The sequence below is a fragment of the Daktulosphaira vitifoliae genome, unplaced genomic scaffold (assembly GCF_025091365.1).
Source record: "Daktulosphaira vitifoliae isolate Bord-2020 unplaced genomic scaffold, ASM2509136v1 Scaffold_1, whole genome shotgun sequence".
NCBI lineage: Eukaryota > Metazoa > Arthropoda > Insecta > Hemiptera > Phylloxeridae > Daktulosphaira > Daktulosphaira vitifoliae.
Genome location: NW_026099572.1, coordinates 4,312,702 through 4,335,695, shown reverse-complemented (window position 1 = coordinate 4,335,695; position 22,994 = coordinate 4,312,702). Strand labels below are relative to the sequence as shown.

General features: G+C 24.2%; 2 protein-coding genes across 3 annotated transcripts in view; both read left to right on the top strand.

Annotated features, from left to right (window-relative positions):
* The window catches only part of LOC126896372 (cytochrome P450 4C1-like), a 156,227-nt gene that overhangs the window by 87,321 nt on the left and 45,912 nt on the right, over positions 1 to 22,994 (top strand). The gene's annotated exons all lie outside the window — the stretch shown is intronic.
* LOC126896376 (uncharacterized) lies at positions 6,462 to 17,467 on the top strand. Of its 2 annotated transcripts, XM_050669095.1 has the most exons (8): positions 6,462 to 7,163; positions 11,050 to 11,419; positions 15,490 to 15,591; positions 15,721 to 15,783; positions 15,863 to 16,000; positions 16,334 to 16,417; positions 16,482 to 16,638; positions 17,046 to 17,467. In XM_050669095.1, the coding sequence occupies exons 1-8, from the start codon at positions 6,570 to 6,572 to the stop codon at positions 17,092 to 17,094; spliced, it is 1,557 nt and encodes a 518-aa protein (XP_050525052.1). In that variant the 5' UTR covers positions 6,462 to 6,569; the 3' UTR covers positions 17,095 to 17,467. The 2 variants fall into 2 exon arrangements, with proteins under 2 accessions (XP_050525052.1, XP_050525053.1); XM_050669096.1 differs by lacking the exon at positions 15,721 to 15,783.

Here is a 22,994-nt window from a genome sequence, read left to right as displayed (position 1 = left end):
TTTTTTTACTTAAAATTGACATAACTTTTTTAAAAATGACCGAATCAATATAATTTTTTTTTTATAGATACCTTAGATATTTACCTATTATTTTATATTTTTTTTTTAACATTTGACCCTTGACAAGCCCACAGGAAGGGGTTTCAAATTGGTAACTATTTTACAAAAAATTAACTTTTTTAACTTAACTTTTGAAAATGTTCCGGAAAGACTGACACTTTTATATATACCTTAAATTAAAGCTTATGTAATATACTTTACTATGAAAAAAAAATGTCGTAATTTACATTGTCTTTATAATGAAAATGGCTACCGAATTGAAAAATATGCTATTATTGTGTTAAAATTCTTGGTATTGTATTTTAAACTATATTAAAATACCATATAAGGGGAGTACATTGGTTTTAATTAATATTATATCAATCTAATTGACATATAATATAAAGTTAAATTTATTTAAATTTGATTGCTTTTACTATTAATTTTTACTATAAACATTTACAACAATCAACTTTAAACGATTAAAAAAATAGGTTAAATATGTCATTTTCCTTATTTTTAACATATTAATAATCAAAATCAGTATTAATTTAAAACAATTTTTTTTGTTCTGAATTATTTTTTTTTATATCTAAATACTATTTTTTAATAATATTAAAACTTAAAAGTGATAGAAATAGTCTAATTGCACATTTGAAAACATCGCGAAATGTTGATTTAGAATATTATATTTTTGTTCCTGATGAAAGTTCCTTGTAGTACAGTGTATAAAAGTTATAACTTTGTTAACTATTAAACTTTATCAAAAATGACCAAATCAGTATAATTTTTTTTTTTATATAGATGCATGTCTTTATCTATCATTTGGTCTTTTTTTATATTTGATTAACAGCAGACATATGGAACTCTTATTTCTGAAATGGTTAACATTAATGGCGTAAAAAGGATATCAGCTAGTAACTAACTTACACAGACTTATGATATAAAATAAATTTTTAACCAATTCGAGTAATCTAACTAAAACATCACGATAGAAGAAACATAATGAAGAAAAATAGTTTTTATTTGGGTTAAAAGATGGTCTGACTGAATAAGTTAATATTCAGCTTACAAAAATTATTTTTAAGTTTCATTTCAAAATCGTCATAGCAATTTGTTTTAAATGAAAATCTCTAGCAACTCTAAATTTAAGTTTATCCAAGATTAGACATAAACGAGTAAATAAATTAGGGTTAAATTAAATTTTATAGTTTAATGGAAATATTTAGATTTTATGTAAACTATATGTTTACTTAATTTATGTTTTGTTCATTTAACTGAAATTAACGCACTTTTTAAAAATATGTGTTTTCAACATTTGATATGTTCACCGAATAATATATATGTTCAATCCATTTTACAGTTTCCTGTTACATAAAATCAATACTATAAATAAACAAATTCTCGGACCAGTTGCCGGTCGGTCAGTGTCATACAGACAGGGTTGTTAAAAAACATGTTAAAAAAATCTGTTTAAAATAATTTAAAACGTCCCATAAGGTCAATGTAAAATAGGGCATTTTTGTGTTTTAAACAAGCAGTGATTAAAGAGTAACAACCCTGCTTACAAGTATTCTTATGGATAAATTCTATTAACAAATATTTTTCAACGTTATCGTCTACAGAAGATGTTTAATAAATAACCGGCATACTATTAGGAACACTAATTGTTTTAATAAATAAGACAATCGCACTATTTATTAGTCTGGTTAAGTGGTAAATACGTTTTGTTATTCTCCAAAAACTTTGAAACATATTTTGTTGTATAAAAATAAATCAGGAAGTGAAAAATTGTATAAACCCACTCGAAACATTTTTTACTATCTTACTCTTAGAATATGTTTACTATTTCTGGCATTAAATTAACTAGTCAAGTTAATATTTTATGAACTCAACTTTTAACTTTATTAATTCAACTATCAATTACCTTAATTTTAAAGAAAAAAAATCATTTACTTACCCAGACTTGAGCTTATCACGCCATTCCTTTCAAATGATTTATTTTAAATAAATATCCTAGTAAATTATTTTGTTTTTTAAAAAATAAATCAAAGAGGGGCTTACTTAAAGTTTTCTATTGCACTTAAATTTTCACGGAGTGCAACAAAATAAAACAATGAGTATTTTTTTAATTTGAGTTAATTTTTCGAAATTTTTAACAGAACTATTAGTCTCTTTTTTTATTAATTTGATTATTAATATGTGTGTCCATACATCATAAAAAATCTAACTGCGAACGACTGGACCAATTTCTTTACTTAATTTTTGTTAGTGAATCACTAATATCTTATAGAACTAAGTGTGATAATACGTATCATTGTCAAAGTTCTTAGTACTTATTATCTAAAAATATTTAGCGAAATTTATCTCCAGATTGCAAATACCAAATTATCAGTCATTTTAATACTGAATACATTTTTCATAAAATAAGAACAAGAGTGTTTTTTATGAAATATTCCATGACAATGATGTGTTATTTATTATATATCGGCCCGTAAATGTTTTTATTAATTTTTTCGTCACTTTTGAATAGATAGGTTCTTATGTAATTTTGAAAAACAAATTTTAATAAGTTCATTGAAGAACTACAACTCATCTTTTAAATAATAAATGAAGTTATTTCATTCATTATGTAGTGCGTTAACTTGAATTAGATATTTAAAGTTTCATATAATAGTATCATAATTTAATTTTTTTAAATCATGTTTTTTGCATTAGAACCTTTCCATTCTTGAGCATCGATAACTCTAATAATATTTGGGAGAAAATTGTGCTCTAACTAGTGTAATCAGAATTACGACAACTTGTAAGGATATTTTACTAAATTTCGTTTGGTTGGGTTTCTAAGGTGAACTGTTTATAATTTTGTTATGTTTACTTATTCTTTATCACGCAAAAAATTGCGCGAATGATCATTTTTCTGGTGCAGCGGTGTCAACAACTTATTATTTTTGTCGCTGACCGCTAGATAATGTGACAAAAGAGAATAAATATAATTAAACTCGAATTGTTATCGGTATTGATCTCTCCCAAAAAGACTGGCCGTTATTTATTTAAAGTTGCCGTTAGATCGGTTTTGGCTCTTCTCCATTCTTGCTTCTGTAATTGACCGGGCTAGATGGCACACGTTTGTTTTTTTATTATAACTGCATTTTCAATCATGGACTAGAGGCGCTCACGGCGAACGGCCAGGTCTATTAGACGAAGCATCTAAACCATCGGATGGGTCTCTTTGGAGACCGGGTATCGTTTTCTTTTTTTATGAATATATTTATGTGAAGAGCTGTATTTTATTAATTATTTTATTTCATTTTTATTTTATTATAAATTAACTTAATTTTGTTTATATGTGGAATGTACGTGTTTTCCTATTCCTTCTAGCCAACGCTAAGAAGCGAGTAACCAGACCACTCCTGGTATTTTTCATTAATTTCCCATTAACATTAACGGATGTGTTCCAATACCGTCCGTGATGTTTATAATATTATTTTTTTTGTTGAAATATTTTATTTTATTTTTGCTGCCTTTCTTTGCAGACATGGTTTTTGATACACTTGTATTTTTGTCCATGTTTAACTTAATTTTCTTTTTTTTTTTTTCAACAATTAAATTAAATTTCCTTATTAATTTTAACGGTAAGATTTATTTTATTGCGCGTATAACTTAAGTACTCTCGTGTATATTATCCTTGTTCCTTAATCTAGACACGGGCTACGGTATTTTTTACATATCAATCATTTACAATTTCAATTATCACAGTTGTGGTTAATAAGCCACGAGGTATTCTAATCATTTATAAATGTAACGGCATATTTACTTAAATTAAACTATTAATTAACTTAAAATTAAATTCCACCTATGGTCCAGTAATCATATCTGGTAGGTGTGACACCTCACCTAGGTGGTGGCGATCCTTGCTACCATAACTAGTCTTTATGCAAGTGGCAAACCACGTTGATATGTATATTTTATTTTATGAGTTCTACACTCAAACAAGATTTTAAAAAGGATAGTACTAAAATTATTCAAAGAATCAAAGATAATAGAATTTGTCACAACAAGCTATGACATTTTGAATGCCTTATCTTTGATAGATTGTTGTACATGTGAGGTGTCATTATTTTTATCTCTATTATTTTAAGCCTAATTTATCTTTAGTCTTAACTTTATAAGTATGTAATTAATAAATTATTTTACACGAATTTTGATCAAGTAAAATTCTGATTTTACAATTTTTTAATTATGACAAAACTGAAATTCATCTTGTGAGCAGATTTTGGTAAATATTGAAACTGAAAATAGTGGGAGAAAAACTAATATATTACTTAATTTAAATATTCTGGTAAGTAATTTAATAATTAAAGTGTAATGAAAATTAAATTATTAGAGTATATTGTAAAAATGTATTCTAAGAAAGATAAAACATTGTTAATACTAAAATATTATAAATATAATTTTCTTGCTACAAATGAGCATTCTACCATTTGTGAAAAAATTATTAAAATATTTGTATAACCATACATAATTTTGTATATAATTAAAAAACACTTTTATGAAATCTAAAACTAACAAATATTTTTTCGTTATTTAATAACCAATGACCATTAATTTATACTTAAATATCATAAATATAGTTTTACAATAATAATTCAACTTTTTGTTCATCATGTGAATAGAAATCGTATTATCAATAATTTTAAAACCTTAGAATTAATGTGAAAATAAGTTGTATGAATAATTTATGTTCTAAATAAATACTAATTGAATAAAAATTTTAGTCTCTAATAAGGAAACATGGGATATCTGTTTTTTGGTAATGCAATTTCTCAACTTAAGTTTATTTAACTACTAACTTTTACAAAAACATTTTTAAAATGTACAGGATATTAGTTAGGGTATTTTCTCAAAAAATAAATTTTTTTGAAAATATGCTTGTTTACTAAGTATATAGGATAAGGTTGCGCATTAATTTTTTATTCAGAATTTTCACAAATCCTATTAATTGGACAAATTTGATATTAGAGCATAATAGAAGCTTTCATGGAACACAGTTTAAACTCCTTGATCTGACCTCTCATTTAGATTAAACATGGATAAGAGGTAATTATAAAATTAATGGCAATATAAAATTAAATATGCTATTTTTATGTTAAAATTCTCAATTTAAAATTTTTTACTTTTTATCACCATAAGTTTTTGAAAAATAAATCATAAAACCCAACCCAACAAATATTTTATATATACCTATGGACTTGTCGCCGTTGTAAAGACGGATATTAATATTTTTTCTTTGACTTTAATACCATGTTTTTTGTGTAAAAATTACAAAATTCAAAAAATATAATACATTGTAATACAAAAATGGTTTAAAAGTTTTTTAAAGAAATTAGTGTAAAGTGCATTGGACAATTAAGAAATGGGTGGTTAGGGCACTAATGCCCCTAATTTTATTTTTCGAAAATATTTATTTTGACTTTAAACTTTTTTAAAAAGAATTTATTTATTTTTTAATTTTATGCGTTTTCCGAAGTCATGAATAATATTTTAGGGTATCAATATCCTTCGCTAAAAAAAATCAAATTTGTACTTTGTACACATTTTTTTCTATTTCAATTTTACAGCGTTATTAATTTCTAAATAACTGTACAATTGGATGATACAAGTGGAAGCCCCAGTGATTAGGTCACCAATTTACATAAGAGTTATATGAATTAAACTTATATTGAATGTAAAGTTTAACTTATTTTAAATGGTTGTCTTTGTTAAGACGACAAAATGGACTTTAAAATTTTGATCTAACTTAAATTGGCATTTTTTATCTCTCAATAAATATAAATATTAAATAAGATAAACGATTGCCAAAATAGATTTGTCTCATATAAAAATTTCATTTCATATTTGCAGATAGAAAACTCTAAACTCATTTATAAAATTAAAAATATAAATACCATAAAATAGGTCTACTTTGCCTCTTAAATATAACACTTCACCAAAAGAGTATTGTTTAAGTAGTGAACTAGAAGAGAAGTTTTTAGCTTATTAAACCTAACCCAACTCTATTACTACAGTTTTTATACTAAGCGTTTTTTTTTTTGTGAAATGTTTTATTTAAGGTGAAAAATAGCCCTATTTTATGGTATTACGTTTTTCATACAATAATATAAATAATTATAATTACATAATTATATGAATAAATATGGAAATATTTATTTAATTAATTATTTCTTTTGAACAAGAAAATAATCATTTTCCCTGTACTTGGTAAATGATTGAATGAATGTAGTTTTTTTAAACCAGTTTTTCTTTACAAAGCGAAAACGATTGATAATAACTATCTTTTGAGCCTAATGTAGCATCAGTGGGGGAAGTCATTACAATGGTTAAATTTCATAAAATTTTTGTCAGTCATGAAACTTAGTAACAGTACAGTAGTGAACATTTTTTAGTACATGTTATATACCAATTAGTGTAAATTTTTTTTATATTTAAATAAGTATTATAATAATTGACTTTCTTTGGAATAATAAAGAATGGATAAAATTGAAGATAATGAAGAAAACAAATCTATGCTAGATTTATACAGAGAAAAACATGAAAAAGAAATTAGTCCTAAAGAATTTAATTTAAAAGTAAAGTGTTTTTTTAGCAATATAACAGTTGAACCTGTGTTACTATTTTTTCAAATATCATCACTAATGTCAAATTTAACGACGCAGAATTTAAACTTACGAAAAGTATGTAGAGTGAATTTAAATTATACTGAAGAGATATGTTTTGCATTAGAAAACAAAAACGCTACTTTATTTAAAAATGAAGAAATCGTCGTACAAACATTAGTAGCAAATATGTTAATTTGGCAAACAGTAATACAAAACAGTATTCCATGTATATTAGTTATATTTATTGGTTCTTGGAGTGACCGTCACAAAAAACGAAAACCTTTTCTATTGTTACCAATATTTGGTGAATTAATCCGAAATACCGGCTTAATATTATGTGTATATTTCTTTTACGAATTACCATTGGAAGTAGTTGGTCTTGTTGAGTCTTTACCATCTTCAATAATGGGTAGTTTGCCAGTGTTCTATATGGCCGCATTTTCATACATAACTGACATAACTTCTGTGAGTATTTTAACATATTTTTAATCGTTATTATTAAAAACATCTATTTACGTATTAGATATTTGAGTTTAAAAAATATAATGGGGACACGATATATTTGTGATAGTGTTATATATAATATCATACAGTGATAAACATCACTATCATAAAAACATTTTGATACTAATCTGTTAAATTTCACATTTATATGTTTGTAATTTTACAATAAATATCATTTTAAATTTCTTGCAAAATTAAATGCTTGTTAAATAAGTGGCGTCATTTCAATGTTTGGACCTCTTTACCAAGTTTTGAACAAAAAAAATTTCGTCAAAGATTTGTTCGACTTTCATTTTACACGAAGGAAATTTAAATAAAACTTATTTATTTTCTTGAAATTTATATTATTAATAAAAAACTTCAATATTTAGCTGAAAATTCAAAGTAAATTATATTATAAAAAAACGGTAGCACAATGGGGCCGAGGCACAGTGTAGACAAGTATAGATGATATCTGACAGTGATTAAATACACTATCAGAAGAAACGATTCGATGCAAACCTGTAGATAGTGTTTAATTCTAAGAAATTGGTGGATTATTCCAAAAGCAAAATTAACTTCTATTTACTTCATTATTTCTAATTAATAGTTCTGTGATTTAGAAGTATAATAAATAAATAAATATTATAGCAATTAAATATAGTATGAAATTGATATTTAATAACTTAGTGTTGTAATTTTTACGGAGAAATTATAAAAATTTTGTTACTAATATGAGAAACACGTATACAAATTGAAAGATTTGATACAAAATTGTTTAGAAGATAATTGTTGGGTTGGGTTTTTTCATCAGAGACAAAAATATACTTTTATTGATCAATTTTTTGAGCTGATTTCAAATCTGCAATTAAATTCCACATCACCACATATAACTATAGGGATTATAGTTTTATAGCATCTATTTAAATATCAAGAGTTACATAAAAATGATAAGAGTTTATATTGAAATGTTTTATTACAATATAAACACACAAAATATCATAAGTGATTTTAACGAAATTTGGGCTTTTTTCATAAATTTACTGTTAATAGTAATTATAAAAGTTCCTGATCATATATCAATCTTAACAATACCATTTTTTAATCTTCATAAAATTTTCTATTTAATGATATCAACTTCAAACTTGCAAGTTGAACTAAAAAAAGGTTATAAGTTCCACATTATTAAATAATAAACTTTCATAAAAATCAACTTTAAAAGACTAAAAAATTAGATTTGACATTTCATTTTGAATGGAAGTTTTGCACAGTTATTTTTAACATATTTAAATGTAAATACTTATTCTTAATTGAGATTATTAAATTATTAATAATCTCAAAAAAAAATAGGTGATGAAAAAAATCATACTGCATATTTAAAATCAGTCTAAAAACGTTAAGCAAAGTACAATTTGGTTTATGTTGATTAAAAAATGTTTCATTTTAGTGATGTAATTTTACTGTGTAATTTAGTATAAAAACAAATTTTATACTCTTATTATTTGTTAAGATATATATTAAAAAAAAATTTTATTTTGAAGTTGCTATTTTTTACAGCATATATTTGTCTAAATTTCTAAAATTAAGGGTTTTTTCAATATTTGATGATTAAAATCGGTTCTTTTGACATATTGATTATCAAAATTGATCCAATAAGGGTTGAGATTTTTTATGGACATACATAAAAATCAATCATAAAGTTGTTAAAAAAATCTACTCAATATAGTGTATTATAAAAATTGATTGTAATTGCAAATATCCATTGTTAAATACATGTGAAATCAAAATTATTTTTTTTTAAATAATTTTTACATAACATGTTATCAAAACATTTAGAATATTACAGACTAGTAGTGAAACACACAATGGAGTTAAAAAATAAATAAATAACAAAATAAAATTATTTATCATTGTAATTGAATTCTATTATCATATTAAATCTCATTCGACAATAAATACATTAGAAATGAATGATTTTAATTTTCTATATGAACAAATTTGGTTAAACAGATTTTTATTTGATAAAAGGGAAAATTTTTTCAATTTTTGAATATAAATATATTTTTTTAATATCTTTAACTAGATATTAGTTGTGATCATTTGTCGTATCGTTGAAAAAGTTTGTCCAATGAGACTTGAAAAAAATGAATGACAGATATTAAAGGAAACCACATAGTAAATTGTTTTAATATGAATAAGAAATTCTTTTTTACAAGGGGAAACAATAGTGATGGAGTCCTTGATATTCAATGAAGTTATTCCATATAAATGAGATAAAAATCAAACAAATTTTTAATTTTTTTGAATAACTCAAAAAGAATTTAGAAAAAAAATGTAATAGATTATTTCCACGGGCGAGATATGAACCTTGTACCCCGAGTGTAAAAGACTGAAATGTAACCGACTAGACAATCGTACATCATACATAAATGGAAGATAAAAATAAAATATTTATGCTAGTACAGAAATTCAGTCATTTTTCTTACGATAGACAGCAAAATATTTAAAATAGGTTTAAATTTTTTATTCAATTTAAGTTAGATTCATGTAACTATTATAAAAATCGGTGGACTCATTATTATGACAAATCCTTATGAGGTCTTTTAATATAAAAAAGTTATTGCACATTTTTGAATACGATAGCCATTTTTACTACGAAGACAAGTCCAGAGGTCAATTTTTTGTTTAATTTAAAGGATATTACACAAGCTTTAATTTAAGGTATATATAAAATTGTCAGTATTTCCAGAACATTTTTAAAAGTTAAGTTAATAAAGTTATATTTTCTATACGCATGTTTAATGTTTTAAACCCCCTCTGTATGTGGTCCAATTAAAAAAAAAAAGTATGTCGAATGAAGGAAGTATATACAGGGTGTTCAGTAAGTCAGGGAACGGGTTTCTATTGTTCTCATTGTTTGTAACAATGAGAACAATAGAAACCCGTTTCCTGACTTACTGAACACTCTGTATATAGTAATTATAAATTGTTTTGATTCATGAATTTTGTAAAAAATTAAGGCAACATAATGTTAAAAAATGTAAAATATAATATCAAGAATTTTTTCAAAAAAATATATTATTGAATACAGCTAAAGTATAAAATATGTGACATAATCTTTAATTTATGATATACAGAGTGTTCATTAAGTAATAAAACAGGTAAATTGTTATAAACATTGAGAGCAGGTACCTAAGGTACTTATGAAAAAAATGTATGTTGATTTGTTCATTTTTAAAAAAGTTTTGTCAGTTATAAGAAAAAATACATAAAAACAACACTTCATCACGAATCCAATATTTTCTCAGCTTAGCTTTGAAGCTATAATTTATGTTATAGTTTCTTCGGTTTATTAATTATTTATAAAAGTTCAATTTATTTGCATGGCGTTATTATGTTATTAAAATTCTTAATAAATACATAATTTATTTATTAAAAATAATTTCATAATTTTTGAGTACTTTAGTTTTGAAAATATAACTTTTCTGTTATCGTTAATATTTGAAAGGTAATTTCTCAATTAATTATTATTTCTTTTTAAATATTTGAAGATATTGTAATAGATCAAACATCGTCAATTATTTCAAATTATTTACATAGAAATTATTTAAATTTGCATAGATACAACCCATGTATCGTTATACATTTAAAAAAGAATGTATTATACTCTATAAACTTCAAGCACTTCATAAAAAAAACTGTTATTATTTTCAATGTAAATATGTAAGAATGAATATTTTATTTAAAAAAAAGATTAATAATGAAAAAACATTAACTTATAATAGTTTTTGAACAAATAATCAACCAATCATAAACAAAAATATTTTATCATAAATAATGTTTAATAACTTCAATTATCTTTTTATAGATAAAAAATAGAACTATGAGAATTGGTCTTTTAAACATAGCTTATGGAACAGCATGGTCTATTGGAACAGCTTTTTCTGGAGTTATTTTTCAAAAATTTGGATTTTATGGTGTTTATTATGCATCTACTTTACTATTTTTACTAGCCTTTATTATTGCACTTGTACGTGTAAGAGAAAAACATAATACACATAAAAGAGAAGTCTTAATAAAGTCAGATGAAACATGTATGTTTCAAATAATGGACTTCTTTAGTATGAATCATTTCAAGTCTTCAATTAAAGTAACATTTAAAAAAGAACCACACAGAAGAACGCTTAAAATTATTATGATTATAATTCTATATTTTACTGTTGAAGGTCCAGTAAAAGGTAATTATCACATATTTCAGAGTATATTATAAACTATTTTATTTCCGACAAAAAAGTACAATATTAAAACAAAAGTTTTTGGTTTTTTTAGTTACAAATATTTCTTGACTTATCAGATATTAATTGTTTTTTAGCATCATTCCTTATAAAATATAGATATTAAATAATTTTTTTAAAATTAAATCATACATTTTTATCTAGCTTATATAATAAAGTTGACAGTAAATAAATTGTAAGGAATAATGCTAAAAATGAATTAATATATCAAGAAATATATGTAACTAAAAAAATATAATTTTTTTTCAATTTCTACTTACTTTGCAAGTAATTGAGTGGGTTATGATAAACTGATCATCTTTAATTTAAAAGATGAAATTTGAGATGATGTTCTCATTAAAATATTTACTATTAATTTATACTATTGATTGTATACAAAGAGATTTTACGATTAGGATGTCAAGTAGGGTAACACACTCAGTTTTTGACACCGTGGGATAGTTATGTTTATAATGCCTGCTAACAGTGTCTTCTATTCTGTTACTGATATTCATCACTATCTTTTCATGTTTGATGTTAGTCCAAAGGTTTTGTTATTATTATGATACTAAAATGTAAAATTAATAGTCTTATATGAAACTGCTAAATATGGTAGAATACCATATTTAAATTATTACATATGATTAATTATTATATTTTATCTGGTTCAAGTGTTCAAAAATAATAAGGTTATTTAAATAATTTACATTATGAGATTATTCTGTTGATTTGTTAAATTCCAAAAAGTATGGTTTCATGTATGTCAAGTAAACCTGAGTAGAATGTGCGTTAACATAGTCTCGCTCCGGAGACTTCTTTCTCGAGTGGCGCCGGCAACAGCACGGACGCCTCGCTCCTAGGACTTATATATGTGCACACCGTGTATTCTTACAATACGATTAAATTAATTACTTATATATTTATGATAATGATTTGAACTACTCATAAAATATTATTATTTAAAAACAATCAATATTCTTTTAGTAATTAAAATCTATGACGAGGGTTAGTAAAATTGACTTACCTTTTTGTTGTTTTTATCTAAGCTCTTAAAATAAATTATATTCAGGTAGAAATAATTTGAACAAATATTGATAAGTGTCACGAAGTTTACGTCAAACTAGATTGTTTCTTATTCATTTTCCATCGTGTTGTGCTAAATAGCTAAGTGACTAGCTAACTCCACTACTATATTTAATACTGTTCTTAGCTATTCTACTATATCTAGTAACTACTGCACTACAAAGGAAAAAATAGAGGCTGCTACTTTAGCCTTTTTACTTCATATAGTTGATAAGTCTCCATCTCTTATTTTATGATAATTTCGAATGCCGTACGCCTTTTTAGACTATTATAATATTGCTATAATTTTATTATTTATTGCACATTAAATATGATTTAGATGATTAATAAATGACAATATATATATTTAGATAACAAACATTTTTATGATATTAGTTTGGCACGTAATACAATTTTTATAACATTGTACTTTCCTTATAATTTACATCCAAATATTTTAAGAATTATTTAAAAATAATATGCATGAATATTACAACAATGTAATCACTGGTTCATAGTTGTATAATTTTTCCTAATTTATTTTTTAGAGGATCAACACATTACTTTCGCCCACGTTTTAAAAAATTCTCAGCTATTAATATTTGCCGATGACATGAAATTGTTTAAGGGAATTCATAATCAAGATGACTGTTCACTCCTTCAATAGCCTTAATAGCCTTATTGCTTTAGGAGATACATTAGGAATTTACTGTTTGGATTTAGAGATGTTTAGAACATCTCTAAATCCAAACAGTTTACCTTTCCCCACCTCTTTGATACAATTAATTTCAACTATATAATATCAGCAACTATTTTTCTCTTATCCACTTCTTTTGTCTATGATTTTAGTTTTTGGTTTACTCCTACCTTTTTTTATAAACTTCATTTTGAATTTATTTACTGTAAAATACTTAGAACATTAGGCGTTTTTATTTTTACACTTCATAAATTTAAATCAAAATATTATTTAAAAATAATCTATTGTTCACTAATGCGTTCTATTTTGGTTTATGGTTATTTCATATGGCTCCCAACAACTATTATAGACATTATTTTATTAAAAGAGTTCAACGCAATTTTTTTTGAACAGCCTCTATTCTTCTAAATACTCTACATACTTCTCATTTATTATTATCCTATCCATGCGCCCTTTACATCGTCGTTTACATTTTATTATATCTTCTTGACTAATTTTTTGTCCGGTAAAATTGATTATTATTTATTCCTATTATCTAAAGTTCATTTCTGTATTTCATTATACTATATCTATTGCGCTTTCTTTGATTCTCTTTGTGTCAATCAATTATTTGCAAAATGTTTCGATCCCTTGATTAATGCGAATTGATAATGAAAATTCATCGCTCTTTTTGTAAATGTTCTAAAAAATATCAACTGGATAAAAAGTTATTAAAGTCGCAAGAACAAGCTGGGCTACTTTATAAATACACAACGTGATTTACTGAGAAAATAACCCCCATTTTTTCGTTAAATAATAATTTGTTCTTAAAATATACAGATGAAAATGTCATTTATTTTTACAAACCATAGTAAATATAAAAGTTATTGTTATAAAAATGTTTTCATTTTTTGAACTAGGTTATTAATTGATAAATAAATTGAAGTTATCTATGTGAAGATAAATCGACAAAAAACAATTTAAAATTTATTTTTTTCTAATGATGCATTAAGGGGACCCTCAAAAATCGAATGTCTATTTTTTAACGCTATCCCTTAATTTTTTTAATGCTCAAAAAAATGAGCTGTGAAAAATTTGGACCGATCCGTTAAGGTTAATTTGTGCCCACGGACCTATTAAGTTTAGTTGAAGAGGCAAATTTAATAGAAATAACTAATCCATGACTTATAACTTTCTTTTTGCTTAACTTAGAATTATGAAAATAAAAATCAGGTAAAGGAAATTTTACAAGAAATTAAAAAAATAATAACCTTAATGTTGTTTTCTTAATAAATAGCCTACAAAAACATTACATATAGTAAAAAACATGTAAAAGTCTTAAAAATGCATTATAACTGATTTTGCTTCTTTTTATTTATATATTTTCATTTTATTCTTTGGAAAACGATTATTTAAAAAAAAAAAAAATTAAAAGTTTAACTTTTATGCCAAGTAAGATAATTTTACTAGATTTATTATTTTAATAATTAATTAGTTAATAAATTATTAATTACAAACCTAACTAATTTTATTGTATTATTATTTTTCGATTAGGGAATAAAATATATTTTTTGATTAAAAGTTATGCTTTTTGATTATTACATTTACTACTGCTGAATTATATATCTGTTTGAGATCTCTCTGCAAGTGTATAATCTGAAAGTTAATCATATCTTAGAAAACAGAATCAGATTTTATTATACCATAATTTTTTTTTTTTATAAAATATTTTACTTGTTATTAACAATTTAAAATTTATTTTGTTTAAAACAATAATAACTTTGAAACAAATGTTTTACATTTTACACCAAATATAATTTTGGTGCTACTAAGTTCAGCCAGATTAAAATCAGATTCGTATGACTTATAAATCATTAAACTTGGTCTATTGAGAACTGAGAGTTTTTATAGTCAAAGAAAAAAACACATCAGCATAAAATTAATATCTTTTCAAATTCATATTGAAGCTAAAAACTAATCATATATTAAACATGTAATTGTTTAAATACAGACAAGTTTTTGTGCTTTTATGAAAAATGAACTAAATATAACTCATGTTAGTCTTGTTCTGAGTTACAGATTTTGTGAGTGATACAATGGGTTACTATACGAATTAAACTGTTTATGTTCTTTTTTTATGGAGATAACGATGTAAAATATTAGTTAATGTATGGTTTGAAAGGGTTTATTTTTATTTCTGAACTAAATTAATAAGCATCTACAAAATGTTTAATATTAAAATCTAAGAATGTTTCCTATAATAACATAATAATGACAACTATTTTAATTACACTAGGGCAAAGCTCGGTTGAGTACATGTTTACTCGGTTGAAATTTGGATGGGATGAAGTCGACTACAGCATATTTTCAACATTTTCCACCATTATTAATTTACTAGGTAAAAATAGTTATTTTCAATTTTTTAAAATTTTGTTTTACTTAATATTAACAAACATATTGTTTCGAATTAAATAAAAAGTTGGTCTAACACAGTTGACAACTAATTCATGACCTGTAATAATTACAGATTGCACTGGGGATGAATTAGTTATTAAACAATTATTGTTGTTAGGATGTTTTACGCTCTTTGGTGTGTAACCACAACTCAAGAATCTTAACATAAACCGATGATAATAATAATAAAAATATCTTGGTAAACATTATTTTAGGTATTGGAATTGCTCTAGGAATTTTCAGTAAATTATTGGATTTCGATGATTCAACAATTGGGTTAATTGCTGTAACGAGCAAGTTATCAGCGGGATTTATATTTGCATTTGCTACCTCTAAATTTTTTTTCTACTTCGGTAAGCTTATTATTATTCATTTGAAAATAGTGAAAGTCAATTTTATTAAGTAATAATAAGATGATAACTGATACTTAATGCAAACTTTTAACTACATATAAACATAAATTTGCAATATATTTTTAATGTAGAAAAAGTGTGTAAACTTTATGATTTTAAGTTTGTATGAAACGAATAATTTAACTGTCAATTATTTTAATTATTATGTAATAATTTGAGTTTAATTATGACTTCACTAATGTTTTACAATTAAAAAACAATCTATCTTTGTATTATATTATATTTTTCACTTTGCTTATGAATACAATTTATTGAATATATTTATTATTTTAGGTGTTATCGTTGAGATTATTTTTACATCGTCACACATAATTATGCGCTCTATTTTATCTAAAATTGTTCCTCCACATGAAATTGGTAAGTAATTTGAATTTAATTTAAAAATTTGTATTACACCTTGTTAAACTAAAAAATTCTTTAGGACAAGTTTGCTCAATAATCGCAATCATACAAACTCTGGTTCCTGTAATATACATACCATTATATAGTGCAATTTACAAAATATCAATGGAAATATTTCCTGGTTTTTTTTTTATATTTACCTCTATATTGCTTATACCTGCATTTTTTATTTACTTGTAAGTGTTCAAATTAATTACCTAAATTTTACGATTACTTGTGGCAAATACTATTAAAATTTCAAAATTATTATTAAATCAATAAAAAATAATTTAAAATATTAAATTCTAAAAGTCGCTAAAATCTATCATAATATACCATATAAATACGAATTTGACAACTTTATTATAATCATTAACGTTAAACAAATACTGGATAATATTATATAATATCCAGTATTTGTTTAATTTTTTAATTTTAAATATGATTACTAGATTTAAATCAAATAATCTGTCAGTAAAAATCTTTTATTTAAGGAAACCATTAAAAAAGAGAAAAAGAACTCATTCAATTGTTTTAAACAAAGGCATTTTTTAAAATAAAAACTATGAACTATATTTTAAGTTTTACGATTTCTTTTTTGTAGGAAACTGTATTTAGAAAATAAACGATCAAATTTGCAAACAAATTCGTAAAATAATAATTGAAGTGTTTGCTAAGAAAAGAGAGAAGCTTGACTTTGGTGAATTTTGATTTGAAAGTCTTAAATAAATTATTTTTATTAAAACATGAGTGCTATAAAAAAAATTTTCTTTTATTTAGTATTTAAAATAATATTTACATGCTTTTGTTGTAAAGCAATTATAAAAATAAAATTACAAACACTATTGTATTATATGAAAATATCAAGTTTTGTATATGATTTTGTTAAAAATAGAAAATTCCCACCGTTTATGCAATGTGCTTATGGAAACACAGAGTATTATAATTTGTGAATTATTTCAGTTACCTAAACATTTAAAGAACCCTTAATTTTCATTTCTATGTAACTTAATACCACAAACTAATTTTTAGTAAAACATTATAATTACCTAAAGAAGTAGCCTTGCAGTTGTGTTTATGAGTAATGTTATAAAACATAAATTTGTTATCAATTTATGCAATATTGCAACGTAATGTTGTATAAATAAATGAGTAAATCATTAATAAAACATTACTTTAAAATGAGTAAATTAAAAAAAAATAAAAATTCCGTATTCATTATAGTAATACATTACCAAAGTTATCATCCTTAAGTACCAACAACATTCTTGAAATATTAGGTATGTAAAAAAGTGGAATTAAAAAAGAATACAATGTTTATATATATAACAAATAAATACTAAACCTATAAAACTTAGAAAAATAACATGTATAAGTAAATTGTATTCTTAAAAAATCATATTGTAAAATATAATAAAATTTGATCACTTGTGGCTAATTAATTAAGTAAAATTAAAACTATATTAAAAACATTATTAATTTAAAAAAATTTTTAAACATTTCTATTGCTTCTCTGATATTAAGTTCTTTGTAATTATTTAACGTTTTTAATTAGTTTTATGGTTTTAATGGAGTGATTATGTATCAATAAATGTTCAGCCACTGGAGATTTCTCAACTTCTTGATTTTTAATATTTCTTAAGTGCTCTTTAAACCTGACCCCTATATTTCTTTTTGTTTGTCCTACGTAACATTTATTACAACTTTCACATTGTATTTTATAAATGCCTGATTTCCCCCCTTCATCTACCTTATCTTTAGGGTTACCTAATAAATCTCTTAAATTATTACTCTTAGATGTTACCAAAGTAATACCAAAATTCTTAAATATTTTAGTTGATCCATTTGAGATGCCCGGATAATATAATATTGGTGATCTAGTTACTTTTTGTTCCCCCTCGCTGGTGAGTATACTAGCTGCCCTCTTTTCCTTTTTCCACTTTTGTGTTCGTACTAATTTTGAAATTATGTTTTCGTTATACCCATTAAATTTAGCTATTTCTTTTAAAACCACCAATTCTTTATCAAAATCTATTTTATTCATCGGAATATTAATTAATTTGTAAACCATACTATTAAAAGCTGACAATTTGTGTTGCCAGGTGTGGTTCGATGTGTTCGGAATGTATCTGAACGTGTGTGTGTTTTTCCGATAAATTTCAAAATTTAGTTCCCCCTCTGTTCTTTTAACTAATAAATCCAAAAAAGGCAANGCCCTCTGTTCTTAATGTTGTATGAAAAACCCCATATTAAAATCTTTATTTATAACTGCAAAAATATCATCTACATACCTAACCCAAATTTTTGGAAAATCACCGTAAGTGTATTTTAAATTTGTTTCAAACCTACTCATGAAAAGTTCTGCTAAAAATGGTGATAGCGGATTTCCCATTGCTGTGCCCTCAGTTTGCTCATAAAATTTATTTTGAAACTGAAAAACATTTTGACTCATACATAACTTTGTTAAATTAATAAGCTCATTTATTTTATCCTGTTCAATGTTTTGTTTCTTTAGCCAGTCTTTAAGAAAATCAATTGTTATATTTATTGGAATATTCGGAAATAAGGCTACTACGTCAAAAGAAATTAAACTGTCATTATTTTGAATGATATAACGAGATAATTGTTTAACTAAGTCAATATTATTTTTAACTTACTAGGTGTTTAGCCAAATTGTAAGTCGAAGCATTAATATTCGACACAATAGGTCTCATAGTACTTCCTGACTTATGTATTTTTGGCAAAGCATATTGTTAAGGTATTTGAGGGTTTGAAATTTTAATAAGAAACCTGAACTTTTCTTCGATTATTAATTTTGAACTATTTATGACGTTTGTAGCCTCCCTTATCATTTTACTTAATGGATTCTTTTTAATTTCTTTATAAGGACCCTCTTGAATCATTCTTGATACTCTTTCATAATAATCTTCTTTCTTTAGTATTACAACAGAATTCCCCTTATCTGCCTTTAAATAAAAACAGTTTTTATTTTTTAAGTCTTTTATGAGTCGTGAATGTTTTTCATTTTTTCCTAAACCCCCTTTATTTATAACAGAATTTTTTTGTAGAAAATTTAAACACTTCCTTCTTGCTAAGTCTTGATTATTAAAATCAACACTTTTAACCCCCATTTCAATGCCTACTAGTAGATCTTCCATTGGACATTTTTTTGGTAAAAAACTTGTTTTAAGACCCAACTTCAATATTTCAGTTTCTTCAGCGGAAAAAACAAGTTTGTGTAATTTTGAACTAAATCGTCCCCCCAGTTTTTAGAAAATGAAACTACCGGACTTTTATTAAAATTATCTATTTGACCCTTATTTTTGTTTTAAATTTATGTTCAACCATTTATTTTATCATATTGTAAATTAAAAAGTATTGATTAATTTAAACTTAATAAAAACAAACATGTATACTAATAAATAACTAGTAGTAAAATAATTATTCAGAAACATAAAAAAATAATTTTAACACTGAATGGTTAAATCGTATTAAAATGGAATTATTGTTCCTGATAGGCACAAACATAACATTTGTTTTACTGGACTCATCTCCATTTAAAAAGAATCTGAGGAAGATAATGTATTTTACAATTTTTTCAAATTTTCTTTTTGAACAATTAGATATTTTTCTGATTTATGGAATTGTAATCGTTCGACAGAAATATATTCAACCTTAATAAATCATTATTTTTCTATGTATTTATCACTCTTCTTATTTAATTAAAAGTTAAGTTTCGTGAATAATTTTTTTTTTTTTTAATTCTTAGTACATATGTGATAAGAATCCGCATGAATTAAAAAACACTGTGGTTGATCGACAAATAATTTCTTTAGAAATAAAAATACTATTCATTCATTTTTCTTAAATCAGTGTTAATTTTTAAATTAGTATAATAGTTTGTTGAAATATTTTGTGCATATTTCATAATACTAAAATTCTAAACAAAAAATTACGATATATATTATAATATAAATAATTGTGTTATTTTAAATAATCATTTACATTTTGTGATGCTAAATGAAACTTGTCATTTCATTATTATATAGTTTGTTAAAACATGAACCGTTGATGTCTTGATATTGTTATACAAAAATTCTTTCAACATTATTGTTAACGTTAATGACATTATCAGCTAAAATAATACATTTTGTTAAATTTAATGAGATCTCTTTTCATAAGAACATTTATTCAAGTAATCTATTGGCTCCAGTGGCATAATTTTTAATGGGGCCCAAAGAAACTATCTCAATTTGAAAATGACTTATCTATAAATATTAACGGTCTTTTTTTAGTACAAATTTATAACATTTTTTATATTATTATAGCAAAAAAAAAAACCTTGGACCAATAAGTATCACTTTGCCAACTTTCACGCTAGTTGCACCACTGACAGGGTCATAACAACATAAGCCTATAATCTAAGTTAGTTTATAGGCCTATGCAGAACAATGACCTTGGTAACCAACTTTGTAGTTGTTTATTTTTAAACATAAATATTAAGTGTTCATATTTTTATTCTTTAATGTAACTATTATATTAAAGAATATAAATTTTTTTTAAGATTTATACAAATGTTGATTTGTTTAAATTTAACATAGGTAGAATATATAATAAACAGTTAATAATAAAAGTAAATAAATCCATGTCAAATGTCGTTATTTAAAAACGGTCTTTTGTAAAAATTTATAAGGAGCACTGTGAGTTAGTTAAATAATATCTCAGCTTTCAACTAATTTAATTATTAGTGTTGTATTATGTTTTTAAAATTAGATCTTTAATACTATGATATTTATTGATACCTTACGTAGGTACCTTACGCGGTTAATTATAATCAGCTATAAATTACTTTATTTATCTTCTACTTAACTATGTGTCTATATTTAATTTTTGAAACTATTTCTTAAGAAAACTTTTCTATTTTCATTGTCAATAAAATGAACAATCTGGATTTTTCTGTGTCATACCTCAAAATATAGCGAGAATATTAATTCATTATTATACTCTAATTCTCATTGATTTAATGGCAGTTTTATGCAACATTCAATACAATCTATAAGAAAAAAAATCAGTATAGACTGAAATATTAAATTTTACTATTATAATTTTAATTGTTACTACTTTCCTTAAGTGGCCAGGTTATTTTGGCTTGTAATACTATAGTACAATTAATAATTCTATAATTTTTACTAACTTTTTTAGATATAAGTATTTTTTTAATTATTATTAAAGTGAATTTTCTTTCTTTTATAATAACGTTTATTTAACACACTGTCACAGTTCAAGAGAAAATGCGATGCGAGAATGCATCACCAAAATTCATTGTATTGTTATTGGGGTTCAAAAGTAATGTATCTCTGTTTAAAAAAAGGTTTTTCCTGGCTATCCTTATTCCATTAGTGTGACGTCTATGCAATATTGAGTAATGTGTACGCAATGGCGTATTGCAACAACAAAAGCTGCACTATTTATAGAAAAACATGTATTCCTATAGATTAAAAAATAGTTTAGTTTCTTCCGGAAATTAATTGCAATGAGAAGACGTGTATTGCAAAATAACATCGCGAGCTATGTTGCATATAACCTAAGTGGTATTAAGCATGAAATATTAGATTACTTTTTTCAAAAAACATATCAAGTTAGATTTCATTATGACATTCATTAAACGTTTCCCTTGTGTTTAATAGATATATTCCAATGAAAATTTAATAGGATACAGTAGATGCTATGTAACATGATTTGAACGGTGGGATGAAGCTATCCCCTTTTTGAAAAAACTTTTTAATAATTATTCAGCAAACAGTGATGAATCTTTAGATTATAATTTTTATTATTAGCAGAATTTTAATGTTCATCCATATTATTAGTCAATTTATCTCACAATGTATTAGGATTGGTAATTTTCGCCTTATTATTGAAATATTTTTTATTTTTTTAATATTTATATATATATATAAATTGTATAATATCATGATCCAATTATTTAATCAAAAACTAAAATGAATTTTTTTTTTATAGTGACATATTTGTATACTTATCAATCATGAAGTAATTTTTCAATTGATAACATACTTAATTAACTAGCTTGTTGATGAGATAATAATTTAATTAAAAAGAATGACTAGTTAGTAACAACTTTTAGAAAAAAATATTCCTGAACTAAACAATTAACAATTTAACAAAATAATTACTGTAGGTGAGACGCGGATTCAATTATTTTTATCATTACAAATTTCTTGGGATCACTTAGTCATAGTACCTTCTCCTTCTAGTATTAAAATGTTAATAAGTTCCAAAGAAGGTAGTTAACCGGAAGTTTTTATAATTGGCTAAGTCAATTCGATCGTGCTCGTGAAAAACTACCTAAGTTAAAGTGTAAAAAAATGAGTATAAGTTATCCATAATTAAAAAAATAATTTGATTATATTGATAAAATTACTTGAGTTATAAAATACCTCTAGTAGAATATGATATAACTGGCAAATGAATTATATTTTTACATCAATACAAACAAATAATTTTTTTAAATCATGTACAAAATTATTTTTATATA

Bases quoted from the DNA above. Each gene is read 5' to 3' on its own strand.
- LOC126896376 (XM_050669095.1), top strand. From the start codon at position 6,570: ATGGATAAAATTGAAGATAATGAAGAAAACAAATCTATGCTAGATTTA. The intron at 15,592-15,720 runs GTAAAAATAGTT...TAATAATTACAG, and splicing joins CACCATTATTAATTTACTAG to ATTGCACTGGGGATGAATTA. The intron at 15,784-15,862 runs GTGTGTAACCAC...ACATTATTTTAG, and splicing joins AGGATGTTTTACGCTCTTTG to GTATTGGAATTGCTCTAGGA.